The sequence below is a fragment of the Balaenoptera borealis genome (genome assembly GCF_965194805.1).
Source record: "Balaenoptera borealis genome assembly, chromosome: 1".
NCBI lineage: Eukaryota > Metazoa > Chordata > Mammalia > Artiodactyla > Balaenopteridae > Balaenoptera > Balaenoptera borealis.
In genome coordinates, this window is record NC_138860.1 from 155884027 (window position 1) to 155902751 (window position 18725).

The 18725-nt window shown below is 42.3% G+C and overlaps 1 protein-coding gene across 2 annotated transcripts in view; it reads right to left on the reverse strand.

The window, feature by feature from the left end:
- Nucleotides 1–1562: 1562 nt before the first annotated feature.
- The window catches only part of NSUN4 (NOP2/Sun RNA methyltransferase 4), a 36035-nt gene continuing 18872 nt past the window's right edge, over nt 1563–18725 (reverse strand). The window contains exons 5-6 of one of the 2 annotated variants that reach the window (XM_082365345.1): nt 14101–14225; nt 1563–1700 (exon numbers count right to left, since the gene is read on the reverse strand). In XM_082365345.1, the coding sequence (XP_082221471.1) occupies nt 1682–1700; nt 14101–14225 (144 nt within the window). In that variant the 3' untranslated portion in view covers nt 1563–1681. Of the gene's footprint in view, nt 1701–5064; nt 6542–14100; nt 14226–18725 lie in introns of those variants that run through there. The other variant, XM_082365344.1, reaches the window with a different exon arrangement.

Below are 18725 nucleotides of genomic sequence, written 5' to 3' on the forward strand. Positions count from 1 at the left end.
AACTCATTTCTCGGCCTTCCTCAAACACTTTAGGTCCCAGTATTATTCTGTGCCTTGGGACACACTTCCCTTGGCCTCTAATGTCCGATGTTCCTCCAAAATCTTCACCCCAACCCTGCAACACACTGCCTGGCAAACTTCTATTCATCCTTCAAGACCCAATTCAGAGGCCTCAGATTCCAGACGGCAGATGAAGCACATGCATTTTGCAGATGAAGCACATGCATTTACCTTCTTCATTAAAATAACAGAAAAACATATTTTTAAAAGAATAACAATAACAAAAAGAATAACAGAGGCATTATTGGTAAACAAACAAATCCCCCAAAAAGTAAAATTCTTAGAAGATAGAAAGCAGGTGATATCAAATTGAAGAAAAAGGAGAAGCAGTCTAAGACACCAGAGGGAGCCAGGGTCTTCCCCAAGAAAGACCTGGGGAGGGTCCAAGCAGGAATGGGCAGTGAGTACAGCCTTGGGAATATACAGAGTACTGTTTTGGAACTGCTGTGACTTTGGGGCTGTTCCCTGCCCCTTCAATAAATAACATAACAGTCCAGGTTCGAGTGTGATGAAATACTCTCTAAATGAAGTGCCCCAGTTTGGGAAAGGCAACCACTAAGGGAATCAGGGCTTGCGAGGAACAGAACAAAGAGTAACTGTGTGACTCTGGTCCCCTAGAACAGACAAGGAAGGGAAAAAAGAAAAAGGGACAGTGACATTGTAGGAGTCCCAGCCTACCTGCCCACTTCTTGGTCACATTCCCTCTCCTGACCAGTTAACCCTCTGAGTCAGGGGAAAAGCCTCCTGGGAGGTAAGACCAACACAACTCAAGAAGAAAGGCATACCACCAGCCACCTTTCTTGACTAATAGTTTGTTCATTCATCCATTTATGCCATCAGAAGCAGAGGGATTGAATTCATCATACCCCTCAGTTCACAGAACATTATCATCATTGATCCATCCAAGCCCCTCTCATATACTATCTGTTTTTTATCTTTGCTCCCCAATCTTATCCTCCCTCCACCCATAAGCAACTCATAATTTAATGCCTATCTTTTTGTTTGTATATGATCTTTTAAAATGTGTTGTTTTCTATGCATATATCTTATAGCTTTATTGAGATAAAACTGGTGCATAATAAACTGCACATATTTAAAGTATACAGTGTCATGAGTTTTTTACATATGTATATACATGTAAAATCATTACCACCATCAAGACATCCATCATCCCCAAAAGTTTCCTCATGGTCCTGTGTAATCTAGCCTTTCCCTAGGCAACCACTGATCTGCTGTCACTATAGATTGGTTTGCATCTGATATTTTCTATTCTATTCTCTTTTGTTAAAATTATACATAAAATAGATAAGCAACAAGGATTTACTGTATAGTACAGGAAACTATATTCAATATCTTATAATAACCTATAATGAAAAATAATCAAAAAAAGTATTATGTACATATATGTGTGTATATATATATATATCTGAATCACTTTGCTGTATACGTGAAACTAACACAAGAGCGTAAATCAACTATACTTTGATTAAAAAAAAATCAATAAGAAAAAAAATAAGGAGCTGATCCATGCCCGCTGGATAGGTCAAAAGAGACCAAGGTAGGGACTTCCCTGGTGGTCCAGTGGTTAGGACTCCGTGCTTTCACTGCTGAGGGCCCGGATTCAATCCCTGGTGGGGGAACTAAGTTCCCACAAGCCGCGCAGCCAAAAAAAAAAAAAGAGAGAGAGAGAGAGAGACCAAGTTATACTTCAGTAACAACACAAAATCTCAGAGGCTGAACACGGCAGTTATTTTTCACTCTCGCCCCGTGTCTAATGCAGGTCCACAGGGGGTTCTGCTCAACAGAGTCACTTGGGCACTCAGGCTGATGTAAGTTCCATCTCAACATATGTTTCCATGGTCACTGTGGTGGGAATGACATGGCAAACCTGATGTTCACTCTCAACGCTTCCATCCAGAAATGTGGAAGAAAGACACCACTTCTACTAATATTTCATAAAGCAAGTCACATAGCCATGCCCAACTGCAGAGGGAGTGGGGAAGGCAACACTTTTGAGGAAGAGGAGTAACCTTTCCTTCAGGAAGAGGAGTAACTAGCTATCTCTGAAAAATCCTAATGCCTACCATATGCAAAAAATTGATTCCATGACCACGAATGAATTATGGTTGTGAACCACAGTCCAGAAAGCACTAGTTTAAAGGTTTTCTATTGATCTGCAATCTGGCTCACTACAATTTTCTTCTACTGACCCCAGCCCTACTGACCCTGGAGACACTCAAAACACACCTGCACCCCCTGCCTCAGAACAGTCCTATTTAGATGCAGGCATCTCTCATTCTCTCTCTCACTCTCTCTCTCTCTTTTTCAGCAACAGAGACATCAGCGGTTTAATGGATAGAGGGAGCTTACATGTCTGTGCAAGGTCCTGGAGCGACACCCCTCTGCAGCGGGGCTGGACTTGGCGGGGCCGGACTTGGTGGCAGTCTTCACTCCCAGGGGTAGGTGTAGGTTACCAGTTATAGGGGGAATTGATGTTAGGTTGGCTTATTGGTTACCAGGGAAACTAGCAGAAGGGCACACCTCTCACTACCCCTATGATAAGCTATCACGGTGGCTAAAGTTAGAACAATAATTAGCTGGGGCCTGGGGCAAGCATGTAGGAAGGTCAGTCAGATGAGTAGGGTACAGGTGAAGCAGGCACTGGTCGAGCAGGGGATGTATAGAGAGCAAGAGAACAGCTGTCTCCTGGCTTAATGCTCCCAGTTCTTCTTCCCAGGATGGAACTTTCAGTTTCCTCTCCATCCTGGTCACTCTCCCAGGTACACCTGACTTTGCCAGTGTGCCTCCTAGTGGGTCACCTCCAACTTCAGTCTGAACAGCAGGGAATTCAGCAGCTCCCTTTACTCAGAGAGGGGAGGGCTGAGGAAGCTTAAGTATTGGACTGACCTTCAGAAGCATTTTCTGTTGAATCAGTTATTTAACTTCCTCATTCAGCAAATTCTATTGATAACCATACTCCCAGTGGGAGGCCCGTGGAAATCTGCTCAGGTCACTTTCCAGCTTAAAACTCCTGCAATGGCTTCCAATTACTCCAAGTACTCACTCCTTCAGAGCCTGCCAGCCCTGGTGCAGTTGGCTTCCGCCTGTTCTCTGACCTCATATTTCACAAGCGTCCCCTTCTCTCTGCGTTGCAACATACTAGACCTCTTTCAGGTCCCGGAACATCTCTCTCCAGCCTCAGGAGCTTCAGTCACATGGCCTGTTATCTCTGCTGGAGGACAGCCCTCACACACACACAACCTCCTCCTGTGCCTCACTAATCTAACTCCTCCTCATCCCCAGGTCTGTTTGAACACGTCTTCCTCCAGGCTACGTTAGGTCTCCCAGGTATACGCACTGTACACTTCTCTCAGTACTTTGCTCACTTGTAATTTAGTTGTAATTCATCTGTAATTTCTTATCTATCTTTCCCACTAGATTGTACATCCCTTGAGAACAAAGACCTTGTGCATTCTGATCACCCCTCTCTCTAGTATCTTGGATGAGGCCTAGCACATATGAGATACTCAGTCTGTACTCATGCCTTTTATGTACCAAACATATTGGTGCTGGGGGGTTAGAGATGCAAGATACTAGCTTCCTGCCCCGAATAATTCTCAGTTTGGGGATGGGGTGAGGAGAGAAAGCACACAAGGGAAGTGTTATACTCATAATATATACAGAGGGCTGGGGAAGCACAGAAAAGGGAACAACTCAGTCTGCTTTAGAAAATCAGAGAAAGCCTCCTGGAGGGGGTGGAAACCTGGGCTAGCAAGAACAGAGAGAAAAGGGCATTTAGACAGAGAAGACAATGTGTCATGATACAGAGGCACCAGGGGACAGGTTATGCTTGGGATACACAAAGAACTTGTGAGAGAAGGGAGCATTGGGGGATAGCAGAGATAGAATTAACAACCAGGGGCCAGGGCAGAGTTTGGACTTGATCCTGCAGGCAATGCAGAGAGAACAAAGGATTGTAAGCAGGTAAATGACAGTCAGATTTGGGTTTTCCACACGTGTCAATTATTTGTTGCTGTGTAACAAACCACCCCCAAAACTTAGTGGTTTAAAAACCATTTTATTTACTCATGATTCTGGGAATCAGCAAGCTAAGCTGGTCTTGACTGGAGTCACTCATGCAGTTTGGGTCATTTAACCACTTAATTGAGGTTAGAAGGTCTTAGCTTGGTGTCCGTCACATGTCTCCAGCTGCTAGCCTGGGCTTCTTCACATGGCAGTAGAAAAGTTCCAAGGTGAGAGTGAAAGCTGCAAGGCCTCTTGAGGCCTAAGCTTAGAACCTACACAACATTCATTCCACCAAATTTAAATGGTCAAAGCAAATCATACAGTCAGCCCAGATTCAAGGGGTGAGGAAAGAGACACTGTGTCTTGGTGAAGGAAGTGGCAAAGACATAATGCATTGGGACAGGATATGAAGTTTAAAATTTATAATACCAAGTATTAGCAAGGATGTGAAGCAAAGTACTCTATCTTTGGATTGAATCTCCATGATCTGTGCGGGGAATCTTGGCTGTGGGAGAGCTCAGATCTTTTTTATGCTACTCTGGCCATGTAGTCAAGCCACACACATGTAACCAGTTAGGCCAGCTGTAAACCGTCAGTAAATAAAGTGACCTTGGGAGTCACCAGGGGAGCTTCAGATTTAAATAGCACATTAGAAATACCAATGCCCTTACCTCGGCCAAGAGTGAAAAAACAGACATCCAGATAAAGACACAGCCTTTGCAATCCAGCTGTAAATCAACTCTCTCTTCCATAATGTGAAATTCTAGAATAGGCAAAACTATAGTGACAGAAAGCAGATTAGTGATTACCTGGGACCAGCAGTGGGAGAACGGGATTAAGTGCAAAGGAGCACAAGGAAACTTTTTAGAAGATGGAATTGTTTTCTATATTTTGATGGTGATGATGGCTATACTATTATAATGAATTATCAAAATTTATTTAAATGGTACATTTAAAATTGATACATTATATCGTATGTAAATAATAACAAAAAAGAATAAAGTTTTATTTCTAAAGGGCATCATGCTACATTTAATCTTTGGGACTAAACTTTTCATTTAATATATTTTTGCTAAGAATCATTCATATTGTTATGTGTTATTGTAGCTCATTTGTTTTGACACCTGTATAATATTCCATTGTGTGAATATTCCATTTTATTTGTCCACTCTCATAGGCATTTGGGTTTGCTTTTGTGACCAGGGCTGCTATGAACATTCTTTTTTTTTTAATTTTTTTTTTTAGTTTTTTAAAATGTATTTATTTTTGGTTGCGTTGGGTCTTTGCTGCTTCGCATGGGCTTTTTCTAGTTGCAGCAAGTGGGGGCCACTCTTCATTGCGGTGCGCGGGCTTCTCATTGCGGTGGCTTCTCTTGTTGCGGAGCATGGGCTCTAGGCACATGGGCTTCAGTAGTTGTGGCACGTGGGCTCAGTAGTTGTGGCTCACAGGCTCTAGAGCACAGGAGCCACTGGAGCCACTAGACCTCTTCCCAGCCACATTTGGGAAGCAGTGCTGTTGACGGCAGGAGGAATGGCTGGAATTATTCAGCTCAAGAGAGCTTTCTCAAAGTAAGTAAGCAGATTATTATGCACTGGCTTAACATTTTAGTTACTTGTTTCTTAAATTAGATCATGGGACATATGGAGAAACTTGGTAGGCTTGTTTAAGCCCTTCGGCTGCTCAAGACTTATCATGCAGAACTCTCACCTCAAGTGTGAGATGGGCTCTGTAACCAGGCTGAGGTCCTGCGCTTTGGGTACCTGGGTACAAAAGGAACTAACACTACTTGGAGTGACGTGAGGCCCCCCAACTACAGTCCCAGCTCCATGGAGCTTCAACAATTTTATTGGCTAAATGCTTCTTCCCAAGTTTACAGCTTAAAGAGTGGCCCTGCTCACAGGTTCCTCCTCCTAAGCCCCTAATGGGGCAGGAACCTTTAGCACAGGCTCAGAGTTGGGGAGTAGGGGTTGGAAGTGGAGTGTAATAAGTGAGTTAGAAACGTGCTGATGCTCCACAATTGGACAGCAGGACAGAAAAACTCTTACTTCCTACTGCTGAAAACTGTCTATAGAAAGACTTGAATGGGATGGAGACAGGCCAGAGTGCACCTCTGCCACTGGTCTTCACAAGAGTACACGCTTTGTCTTCCTACAACAGGACTTCAGGAACAGGGTGATGCTACGTCATTCTACACATTTTGCAAAAGTACATAGGCCCAAAATTGGCCATGAGGTTTGGGATTACCAGCTCCCCAACCTGGCAGGATGGGAAGAAAGAAAATGTGTCCATGAAAAGCTTTCGGAAGTGAGTCAGGTCTTCCACATGAACCATGATGCCATATTGATTGGCCAGGAGCTCGATGGTGCCTTGCACCACATACTCATTCTGTAAGTGTGAGAGTGAGCAGGTGGAATAGACAACGTGGCCTCCTGGTTTGGTAGCAAGGAGTCCAGCCCTGTAACCAGAAAGAGAGAGTAGCAGTGACTAGTAAGCTTCCCAGAAGTAGAAGCGCATCAGAAGAAGCTGGAAGGATAGGGGAGTGTATTGTGGGATGGGTAGCTGTGTTAGCCTCTGAAGTGCCTTCCACACTGACACCACCTGAAAGTTGTTCTCAAAGCTGAGAGCAATCCAACCTTACTCCATGGGCTCTCCTCCAAAAGTCCTCTTGAAATGGTCCCCTGATCTTTGACTCTGGTTGTAAACCAAACCCTGATGCTGGATATGGACTGAGTCCTTACCCCAGCTCTACAGAGCCTTAACCTCAGTAACTATTTTTCAAAACTGTGCTACTCACTGACATGGGGACTAGCATAGAGGTAAAAGTGAATCTGTGCAGCCCATCCTGCTATGCATGTCCTACCACACAGTCTTTTCTTTTTTTTAAATTTTATTTATTTATTTTTTATACAGAAGGTTCTTATTAGTTATCTGTTTTATACATATTAGTGTATATATGTCAATCCCAGTCTCCTAATTCATCGTATCACCACCACCACCCTCCCCGTCGCTTTCCCCACTTGGTGTCCGTACGTTTGTTCTCTACATCTGTGTCTCTATTTCTGCCTTGCAAACCAGTTCACCTGTACCATTTTTCTAGATTCCACACATATGAGTTAATATACACATATATTGTTTTTCTCTTTCTGACTTACTTCACTCTGTATGACAGTCTCTAGGTCCATCTATGTCTCTACAAATGACCCAATTTCGATCCTTTTTATGGCTAATACTCCATTGTATATATGTATCACATCTTCTTTATCCACTCATCTGTCAGCATTTAGGTTGCTTCCATGACCTAGCTATTGTAAATAGTGCTGCAATGAACACTGGGGTGCATGTGTCTTTTTGAATTATGGTTTTTCTCTGGGTATATGCCCAGCAGTGGGATTGCTGGGTCATATGGTAATTCTATTTTTAGTTTTTTAATGAACGTCCATACTGATCTCCATATTGGCTGTATCAGTTTACATTCCCACCAACAGTGCAAGAGGGTTCCCTTTTCTCCACACCCTCTCCAGCATTTGCTGTTTGTAGATTTTCTGACGATGCCCATTCTGACCGGTGTGAGGTGATACCTCACTGTAGTTTTGACTTGCATTTCTCTAATAATTAGTGATGTGGAGCAGCTTTTCATGTGTCTCTTAGCCATCTGTATGTCTTCTTTGAAGAAATGTCTATTTAGGTCTTCTGCCCATTTTTTGACTGGGTTGTTTTTTTAATATTGAACTGCATGAGCTGTTTATATATTTTGGAGATTAATCCTTCGTCTGTTGATTCGTTTGCAAATATTTTCTCCAATTCTGTGGGTTGTCTTTTTGTCTTGTTTATAGTTTCCTTTGCTGTGCAAAAGCTTTTAAGTTTCATTAGGTCCCATTTGTTTATTTTTGGTTTTATTTTCATTACTCTAGGAGGTGGGTCAAAAAAGATCTTGCTGTGATTTATGTCAAAGAGTGTTCCTATGTTTCCCTCTAAGAGTTTTATAGTGTCTGGCCTTACACTTAAGTCTTTAATTCATTTTGAGTTTATTTTTGTGTATGGTGTTAGAAAGTGTTCTAATTTCATTCTTTTACATGTAGCTGTCCAGTTTTCCCAGCACCACTTATTGAAGACACTGTCTTTTCTCCATTGTATATCCTTGCCTCCTTTGTCATAGATTAGTTGACCATAGTTACGTGGGTTTATCTCTGGGCTTTCTATCCTATTCCATTGATCTATATTTCTGTTTTTGTGCCACCACCATATTCTCTCTTTTTTTTTTTTTTTAATTAATTTATTTATTTATTTTTGGCTGCATTGGGTCTTCGTTGCTGCGCACGGGCTTTCTCTAGTTGTGGCGAGCGGGGGCTACTCTTTGTTGCGGTGCACGGGCTTCTCGTTGCGGTGGCTTCTCTTGTTCCGGAGCACAGGCTCTAGGTGCGCGGGCTTCAGTAGTTGTGGCACGTGAGCTCAGTAGTTGTGGCTCGTGGGCTCTAGAGCGCAGGCTCAGTAGTTGTGGCGCACAGGTTTAGTTGCTCCGCGGCATGTGGGATCTTCCTGGACCAGGGCTCGAACCCGTGTCCCCTGCATTGGCAAGCAGGTTCTTAACCACTGTGCCACCAGGGAAGTCCCACCACATTCTCTTGATTACTGTAGCTTTGTAGTATAGTCTGGAGTCAGGGAGTCTGATTCCTCCAGCTCCGCTTTTTTCCCTCAAGAAAAAAGATTGCTTTGGCTGTTCAGGGTCTTTTGTGTCTCCATACAAATTTTAAGATTTTTTTGTTCTAGTTCTGTAAAAAATGCCATTGGTAATTTGATAGGGATTGCATTGAATCTGTAGATTGCTTTGGGTAGTATAGTCATTTTCACAATATTGATTCTTGCAATCCAAGAACATGGTATATCTCTCCTTGTGTCATCTTTGGTTTCTTTCATCAGTGTCTTATAGTTTTCTGAGTACAGGTCTTTTACCTCCTTAGGTAGGTTTATTCCTAGGTATTTTATTCTTTTTGTTGCAATGGTGAATGGGATTGTTTCCTTAATTTCTCCTTCTGATCTTTTGATGTTAGTGTATAGGAATGCAAGAGATTTCTGTGCATTAATTTTGCATCCTGCAACTTTACCAAATTCATTGATTAGCTCTAGTAGTTTTCTGGTGGCATCTTTAGGATGATCTATGTATAGTATCATGTCATCTGCAAACAGTGACAGTTTTACTTCTTCTTTTCCAATTTGTATTCCCTTATTTCTTTTTCTTCTCTGACTGCTGTGGCTAGGACTTCCAAAACTATGTTGAATAATAGTGGTGAGAGTGGACATCCTTGTGTTGTTCCTGATCTTAGATGAAATGCTTTCAGTTTTTCACCATTGAGAATGATGTTTGCTGTGGGTTTGTGGTATATGGCCTTTATTATGTTGAGGTAGGTTCCCTCTATGCCCACTTTCTGGAGAGTTTTTATGATAAATGGGTGTTGAATTTTGTCAAAAGCTTTATCTGCATCTATTGAGATAATCATATGGTTTTTCTTCTTCAATTTGTTAATATGGTGTATCACATTGATCGATTTGCGTATACTGAAGAATCTTTGCATCCCTGGGATAAATCCCACTTGATCATGGTGTATGATCCTTTTAATGTGTCATTGGATTCTGTTTGCTAGTATTTTGTTGAGGATTTTTGCATTTATATTCATCAGTGATATTGGTCTGTAGTTTTCTTTTTTTGTAGTATCTTTGTCTGGTTTTGGTATCAGGGTGATGGTGGCCTCGTAGAATGAGTTTGGGAGTGTTCCTCCCTCTGCAATTTTTTGGAAGAGTTTGAGAAGGATGGGCGTTAGCTCTTCTCTAAATGTTTGATAGAATTCACCTGTGAAGCCATCTGGTCCTGGATTTCTGTTCGTTTGTTTCTTTTTTAAATTAATTTATTTTATTTATTTTTTTGGCTGCGTTGGGTCTTCATTGCTGTGCGTGGGCTTTCTCTAGTTGCGGCAAGCGGGGGCTACTCTTCGTTGCAGCGCGCAGGCTTCTCATTATGGTGGCTTCTCTTGGTACAGAGCACAGGCTTTAGGCGCACAGGCTTCAGTAGCTGTGGCACACAGGCTCAGTAGTTGTGGCTCGTGGGCTCTAGAGTGCAGGCTCAGTCGTTGTGGCACACAGGCTTAGTTGCTCCGCAGCATGTGGGATCTTCCCAGACCAGGGCTCGAAGTTGTGTCCCCTGCATTGGCAGGCAGATTCTTAACCACTGCTCCACCAGGGAAGTCCCTGTTGGAGGATTTTTAATCACAGTTTCAATTTCATTACTTGTGATTGGCCTGTTCATGTTTTCTATTTCTTCCTGGTTCAGTCTTGGAAGGTTATACCTTTCTAAGAATTTGTCCATTTCTTCCAGGTTGTCCATTTTATTGGCATAGAGTTGCTTGTAGTAGTCTCTTAGGATGCTTTGTATTTCTGCAGTGTCCATTGCAACTTCTCCTTTTTCATTTCTAATTTTATTGATTTGAGTCCTCTCCCTCTTTTTCTTGATGAGTCTGGCTACAGGTTTATCAATTTTGTTTATCTTCTCAAAGAACCAGCTTTTAGTTTTATTGATCTTTGCTATTGTTTTCTTTGTTTCTATTTCATTTATTTCTGCTCTGATCTTTATGATTTCTTTCCTTCTACTAACTTTGGGTTTTGTTTGTTTTTCTTTCTCTAGTTCCTTTAGGTGTAAGGTTAGATTGTTTATTTGAGACTTTTCTTGTTTCTTGAGGTAGGATTGTGCTGCTATAAACTTCCTTCTTAGAACTGCTTTTGCTGCATCCCACAGGTTTGGATCGTCATGTTTTCATTGTCATTTGTCTCTAGGTATTTTTTTATTTCCTCTTTGATTTCTTCAGTGATCTCTTGGTTATTTAGTAGCATATTGTTTAGCCTCCATGTGTTTGTGTTTTTTACGGTTTTTTTCCGTGTAATTGATTTCTAATCTCATAGCGTTGTGGTTGGAAAAGATGCTTGATTCAATTTTCTTAAATTTACCAAGGCTTGATTTGTGACCCAAGATGTCATCTATCATGGAGAATGTTCCATGTGCACTTGAGAAGAAAGTGTAATCTGCTGTTTACGGATGGAGTGTCCTATAAATATCAATTAAATCTATCTGGTCTACTGTGTCATTTAAAGCTTGTGTTTCCTTATTAGTTTTCTGTCTGGATGATCTGTCCATTGGTGTAAGTGAGGTGTTAAAGTCCCCCACTATTATTGTGTTACTGTTGATTTCCTCTTTTATAGCTGTTAGCATTTGCCTTATGTATTGAGGTGCTCCTACCTAGGTTGGGTGCATATATATTTATAATTGTTATATCATCTTCTTGGATTGATCCCTTCATCATTATGTAGTGGCCTTCCTTGTCTCTTATAACATTCTTTATTTTAAAGTCATTTTATCTGATATGAGTACTGTTACTCCAGCTTTCTTTTTTTTATAAATTTATTTTATTTATTTATTTATTTTTGGCTGTGTTGGGTCTTCGTTGCTGTGCACAGGCTTTCTTTTGTTGTGGCGAGTGGGGGCTACTCTTCATCGTGGTGTGCACGCTTCTCATGGAAGTGGCTTCTCTTGCTGCAGAGCACAGGCTCTAGGAGCATGGGCTTCAGTAGTTGTGGCAAGCAGGCTCAATCGTTGTGGTTCACGGGCTCTAGGACACAGCCTCAGTAGCTGTGGTGCACGGGCTTAGTTGCTCTGCAACTGGCATGTGGGATCTTCCTGGACCAGGGCTCGAACCCATGTCCCCTGCATTGACAGGTGGATTCTTAACCACTGCGCCACCAGAGAAGTCCCCCAGCTCTCTTTTGATTTCCATTTGCATGGAATATCTTTTTCCATCCTCTCACTTTCAATCTGTATGTGTCCCTAGGTCTGAAGTGGGTCTCTTGTAGACAGAATATATGTGGGTCTTGTCTTTGTATCCATTCAGTGAGCCTGTGTCTTTTGGTTGGAGCATTTAATCCATTCACATTTAAGGTAATTATCGATATGTATATTCCTATTACCATTTTCTTTATTATTCTGAGTTTGTTCTAGTAGGTCCTTTTCTTCTCCTGTATCTCCCACTTAGAGAAGTTTCTTTAGCATTTGTTGTAGAGCTGGTTTGGTGGTGCTGAATTCTCTTAGCTTTTGCTTGTCTGTAAAGCGTTTGATTTCTCCATCGAACCTGAATGAGATCCTTGTTGGGTAGAGTAATCTTGGTTGTAGGTTCTTCCCTTTCATCACTTTAAATATATCATGCCACTCCCTTCTGGCTTGTAGAGTTTCTGCTGAGAAATCAGCTGCTAACCTTATGGGAGTTCCCTTGTATGTTATTTGTCATTTTTCCCTTGTTGCTTTCAATAATTTTTCTTTGTCTTTAATATCTGTCAATTTATTATGTATCTCGGCATGTTTCTCCTTGGGTTTATCCTGCCTGGGACTCTCTGCGCTACCTGCACTTGGGTGGCTATTTCCTTTCCCATGTTAGGGAATTTTTCAACTATAATCTCTTCAAATATTTTCTCGGGTTCTTTGTCTCTCTCTTCTCCTTCTGGGACCCCTATAATGCGAATGTTGGTGCGTTTAATGTTGTCCCAGAGGTCTCTTAGGCTGTCTTCATTTCTTTTCATTCTTTTTTCTTTATCATGGTCTGCGGCAGTGAATTCCACCATTCTGTCTTCCAGATCACTTATCTGTTCTTCTGCCTCAATTATTCTGCTATTGATTCCTTCTAGTGTTATTTTTCATTTCAGTTATTGTATTGTTCATCTCTGTTTGTTTGTTCTTTAATTCTTCTACGTCTTTGTTAAACATTTTTTGCATCTTCTCAATCTTTGCCTCCATTCTTTTTCTGAGGTCCTGGATCATCTTCACTATCATTATTCTGAATTCTTTTTCTGGAAGGTTGCTTATCTCCACTTCATTTAGTTGTTTTTCTGGGATTTTATCTTGTTCCTTCATCTGGTATGTAGTCCTCTACCTTTTCATTTTGTCTATGTTTCTGTGAATGTGGTTTTCGTTCCGCAGCCTGCAGGACTGTAGTTCTTCTTGCTTCTGCTGTCTGCCCTCTGGTGGATGAGGCTATCTAAGAGGCTTGTGCAAGCTTTCTGATGGGAAGGATTGGTGGTGGGTAGAGCTGGGTGTTGCTCTGGTGGGCAGAGCTCAGTAAAACTTTAATCCACTTGTCTGCTGATGGTGGGGCTGAGCTCCCTCCCTGTTGGTTGTTTGGCCTGAGGTGACCCAGCACTGGAGCCTAGAGACTCTTTGGTGGGGCTAATGGCGGACTCCGGGAGGGCTCATGCCAAGGAGTACGTCCCAGAACTTCTGCCACCAGTGTCCTTGTCCCTGCCGCTTCTGCAGGAGACCTTCCAACACTAGCAGGTAAGTCTGATTCAGTCTCCTATGGGGTCACTGCTCCTTCCCCCTGGGTCCTGATGTGCACACTAATTTGTGTGTGCCCTCCAAGAGTGGAGTCTGTTTCCCCCAGTCCTGTCAAAGTCCTGCAATCAAATTCCACTAGCCTTCAAAGTCTGATTCTCTGGGAATTCCTCCTCCCGTTGCCAGATCCCCAGGTTGGGAAGCCTGACGTGGGGCTCAGAACCTTCACTCCAGTTTGTGAGTCACCACCCAGCGGTTATGGGATTTGATTTTATTGTGACTGCGCCCCTCCTACCATCTCACTGTGGCTTCTCCTTTGTCTTTGGATGTGGGGTATCTCTTTTGTTGAGTGCCAGTGCCTTCCTGTTGATGACTGTTCATCAGTTAGCTGTGATTCCAGTGGTCTCGCAAGAGGGAGTGAGCGCATGTCCTTCTACTACACCATCTTGAACCAATCTCCACATAGAGTCCTTATGTCCCAGAGAAAGACCATCCAGTGATGACTGTCTCCTCCAGGCAGATTCCCAGCCAGAAGACCCTTCTACGGGTAATGGTCTTGGCAACAGCTTCTAGCCCCCAAGCCCCCCAGGTGACCAGACACCCCCACAGCACTCTGGCCCGAAGTCCTGAGTTTCTGTAAATCTATTACTCACGCAAGAAGCTGCACCTGCAACACAGGCAACATCTGCCGCTCCTTCTTCCTTGAACGCTGAAAGACGTTGTTCTCCTCCTCACGAAGGGAGTGGCGGTCTGTCGTACAGGGCACATCCACCAGCACCTGCCCAGGAGTGTTAAAGGGTAAAGTATTAGGGTTCCTTACAGGCTCCTCTTCCTTAGGCCAGGGGTGTTTTAGGCCCTTGACCTGGAGGGTTCTGCAGAGTGCTTCCGTGGCCCATCCCCCCACTGCAGAGTATCTGACAAAGCTTCTCACTTTAACCTGGTGGACAATTGTGAAATAATCAGTGGGAAAATAGTACATCTAAGTATACTCATGGCTGGTCAAAAAACCAAAACCAACATACAAAAAACTGAATTAAGTAATTGATATCAACCTAAAAAGAAGTCTTCAGTGCTTCAGGGCTCTGTCCTTGACTCTGTCTCTAGCTATTTGAATGAAAACATCCAATTTACAGATGATATAATACCCAAAGGGTAGCTAATATATTGAATAACAGGATCAGGATTCAAAATTATCTTATGCTAAAACAATGTCATATCCAATATGGAAAAGTTTTAAAGTGAGAGATGTAAAGTCATTCATTTATTGAAGAATTCCCCAGTGGTCCAGTGGTTAGGACTCCACGCTTTCACTGCTGAGGGCCTGGGTTCGATGCCTGGTCAGGGAACAAAGATCCCACAAGCTGCGCAATGCCGCCAAAAATAAATAAATAAATAAAGTCTTTCATTTATTTACTAAGAGCGTACTCTGTGATGGGCACTAAAGACCAAAAAAAAAAAAAAAAAAACCTACCCCCCCCCCCAAAAAACAGTCCTGTATTTACATTTCAAAAAAGTAAAATCAGGACTTCCCTAGTGGTGCAGTAGTTAAGAATCCACCTGCCAGTGCAGGGGACATGGATTCCAGCCTTGGTCTGGGAAGACCCCACATGCCACAGAGCAACTAAGCCTGTGCGCCACAACTACTGAGCCTGCGCTCTAGAACCTGCGAGCCACAACTACTGAAGCCCACATGCCTAGAGCACGTGCTCTACAACAAGAGAAGACACCGCAATGAGAAGCACGTGCACCGCAATGAAGAGTAGTCCCCGCTTGCCCCAACTAGAGAAAGCCCGCGTGCAGCAATGAAGACCCAATGCAGCTAAAAAATAAATAAAATAAAATAAATAAAATTTATAAAAAAAAAAAAGTAAAATCATCTGGGGAAAAGATCTGTAAATTTTCAGTCAAGCAGAAATTCTGAGTAAATTAGTAATGACCCAGTGTTCAATATTCTGATGTACTCCTAGGCTGAATGAATTGATACAGTGTACACAGAGTAAGAGAAATAATGACTACCTTGTATTCTGGTCAGGTCGTAACTCAAGAAATGTGATGCGGCTAGCATTCACAGGAAAAAGAGACATTAACTAAATAGGAATGCTCAGAGAAGGGCATAGGAATGCTCAGAGAAGGGCCACTGTGATGTTTAGAAACCACACGATAGAAGAAATTAATACCTTCTGTTTCCAGGAACGTAGTAAACTAGGTATCTTGAAACCCTTGTGATACAAAATATCTAAAAAGGCCAGATAAAATATATTTTTAAAATACTTTTAAATGCATAGCTCATAGAAAATTAGAGAAATCCTCAGAAGCCAAAGAAAAACCAGGAGCACAAGTCCAGGGAGGGATTCCAGAGCTGAAGTCGATGCCTTCTATTTTTTTTAATTTTTTTAAATTGAAGTATAGTTAACTTACAATGTTGTATTAGTTTCTGGTATACAGTGAAGAGATTCAGTAAATATATATATTTACACGTAGATATTATATATATTATTTTTCAGATTCTTTTCTTTGTAGTTTATTACAAGATACTGAATACAGTTCCCTGTGCTATAGGGAACTATATTCCCTATAGCACACTTCCCACTAGGCCACCAGGGAACTCCCAGGACCTTGTTGTTTATCTGTTTTATATACAGTAGTTTGTACCTGCTAATCCTAAAACTCCTAATTTATCCCTCCCCCCTTCCCCTTTGGTAACCATAAGTTTGTTTTCTATGTCTGTGAGTCTGTTTCTGTTTTGTAAATAAGTTCGTTCGTATCTTTTTTTTAGATTCCACATGTAAGTGATCTGTGATATTTGTCTGCCTCTGTCTGACTTACTTCATTTAGTATGATAATCTCTAGGTCCATCCATGTTTCTGCAAAAGGCATTATTTCATTCTTTGTTGTGGCTGAGTAGTATTCCACTGTATATATATATGTACCGCATCTTCTTTATCCATTCATCTATCAATAGACATTTAGATTGCTTCCAAGTCTTGGCCCTTGTAAATAATACTGCTATGAACATAGGGGTGCATGTATCTCTTTGAATTATAGTTTTGTCTGGACATCTGTCAAGGAGTGGGATAGCTGCATCATATGGCAACTCTATTTTTAGTTTTTTGAGAAACCTCCATACCATTTTCCATAGTGGTCGCACCAATTTACATTCCCACCAACCGTGTAAGAGGGTTCTCTTTTCTCCACACCCTCTCCAGTGTTTATTATTTGTAGACTTTTTAATGAATGCCAATCTGACTGGTGTGAGGTGATACCGCATTGTAGTATTTCTTTTTATTTTTTATTTTTGGCTGCGTTGGGTCTTCATTGTTGCGCGTGGGCTTTCTCTAGTTGCGGCAAGTGGGGGCTACTCTTCGTTGCGGTGCGCGGGCTTCTCATTGCGGTGACTTCTCTTGCTGCGGAGCACGGGTGCTAGGCGTGCAGGCTTCAGTAGTTGTGGCACACAGGCTCAGTAGTTGTGGCTCGCAGGCTCTAGAGCACAGGCTCAGTAGTTGTGGCACACAGGATTAGTTGCTCCATGGCATGTGGGATCTTCCTGGACCAGGGATTGAACCCATGTCCCCTGCGTTGGCAGGCGGATTCTTTTTTTTTTTTAATTAATTTGTTTATTTATTTATTTTTGGCTGTGTTGGGTCTTCGTTGCTGTGCACGGGCTTTCTCTAGTTGCAGCGAGCGGGGGCTACTCTTCATTGAGGTGTGTGGGCTTCTCATTGCCGTGGCTTCTCTTGTTGCGGAGCACGGGCTCTAGGTGCACCGCTTTCAGTAGTTGTGGCTCGTGGGCTCTAGAGAACAGGCTCAGTAGTTGTAGTGCACAGGCTTAGTTGCTCCGCGGCATGTGGGATCTTCCTGGACCAGGGCTTGAACCTGTGTCCCCTGCATTGGCAGGTGGATTCTTAACCACTGCGCCACCAGGGAAGTCCCCACGTTGTAGTTTTGATTTGCATTTCTCTAATAATTAGCAACGTTGGTCATCTTTTCATGTGCCCATTGGAGGTGGCTTCTATCTTTTATCAATCCCTAGTAACCCAAAGCCTTGGAGGGCAGAAAACAGGGCACTTGAGGTACAGAAGTGGAATGGAAATCCATAGAAAAGTCAAAATCCTTAAAGGGCTACATGCTCAATCAAAGTATGAACTAGGGGGAAAAAAGAATCAGCCACAATGGGACTTCCCTGGCAGTCCAGTGGTTAAGACTCTGTGCATCCAATGCAGGGGGCACAGGTTCAATCCCTGGATGGGGAACTAAGATCCCACATGCCACGTGGCACAGCCAAAAAAAGAAAAATCAGACACAACAGAAGAGAGCAACTTTCAATATATAATACAGTATTGCTAACTATAGTCATCATGTTGTACATTATATCCCCAGGACTTATTTCTTTTATAACTGTAAGTTTGTACCTTTTAATCACCTTCACCCATTGCGCCCACCCTCCACTCCCTGCCTCAGGTCTGTTTTGGCTTTAACTCTAGGCAAAAAGAAAAAAAAGTCTCCCTGAGAATTTGTAACCACTCAGATAGGAGGTTCGAACTCATGATGCCTGCATGATCCAGAAAACCCCCTGTAGAGCAATAAATGGTCCTGGATTGAGCGATCCCCCAAACACCTGGCAAAGCAAATGCAGGTTCCTTTCTGGAGGAATGAAAATCAACCATTAAACCAGGGCTCTTATAATTAACTAGGCAATGATCATAAGCTGACAAAAAACAAAATCAGGTTTTACACTTCTAGTAAAAGCAGAATAGCTTGTAAACCAACGCTCCTGGTGGAACAATTAGAAATGCTTGACAAAATATTTAAAATATCTATCTGAAATCATTAGAGATCTACTAAAGAACCAAGAACTGAGGGGCTAAGATCCTAGAGAGGAAAAAGTACAGGTAGGTAAGCCAGAACCATTCAGCTCTACTGTGACAAATAAGGGGTTGAGAAGATGAACAGAACTTTCAGCAGTCTTATGGAACTGTGGGGACAAAAACTGGAGTTCAGAGTCCACACCAAGGAGTAGAGGTCCTAGTAAAGAAACACCTCATGCCTTGAGCTAGAGTGCTGAAATTAAATACCCTAGGCATAAAGGTAAACTGGAAAAAGAACAGACCTCACAAACTCCAGCTTTGAATCAGCCTAATTTCTGGCTGAATTAAGATGATCTGCTCTGATGTTAACTGTCAGCCTGAGGAAAATCAAATCCTTTCTAGAGGAAGATATCTAGAGCCTCAGATTATCCCTGCAATTTTTCACACAAAATGTCTGGCATTCTAACAAAAAA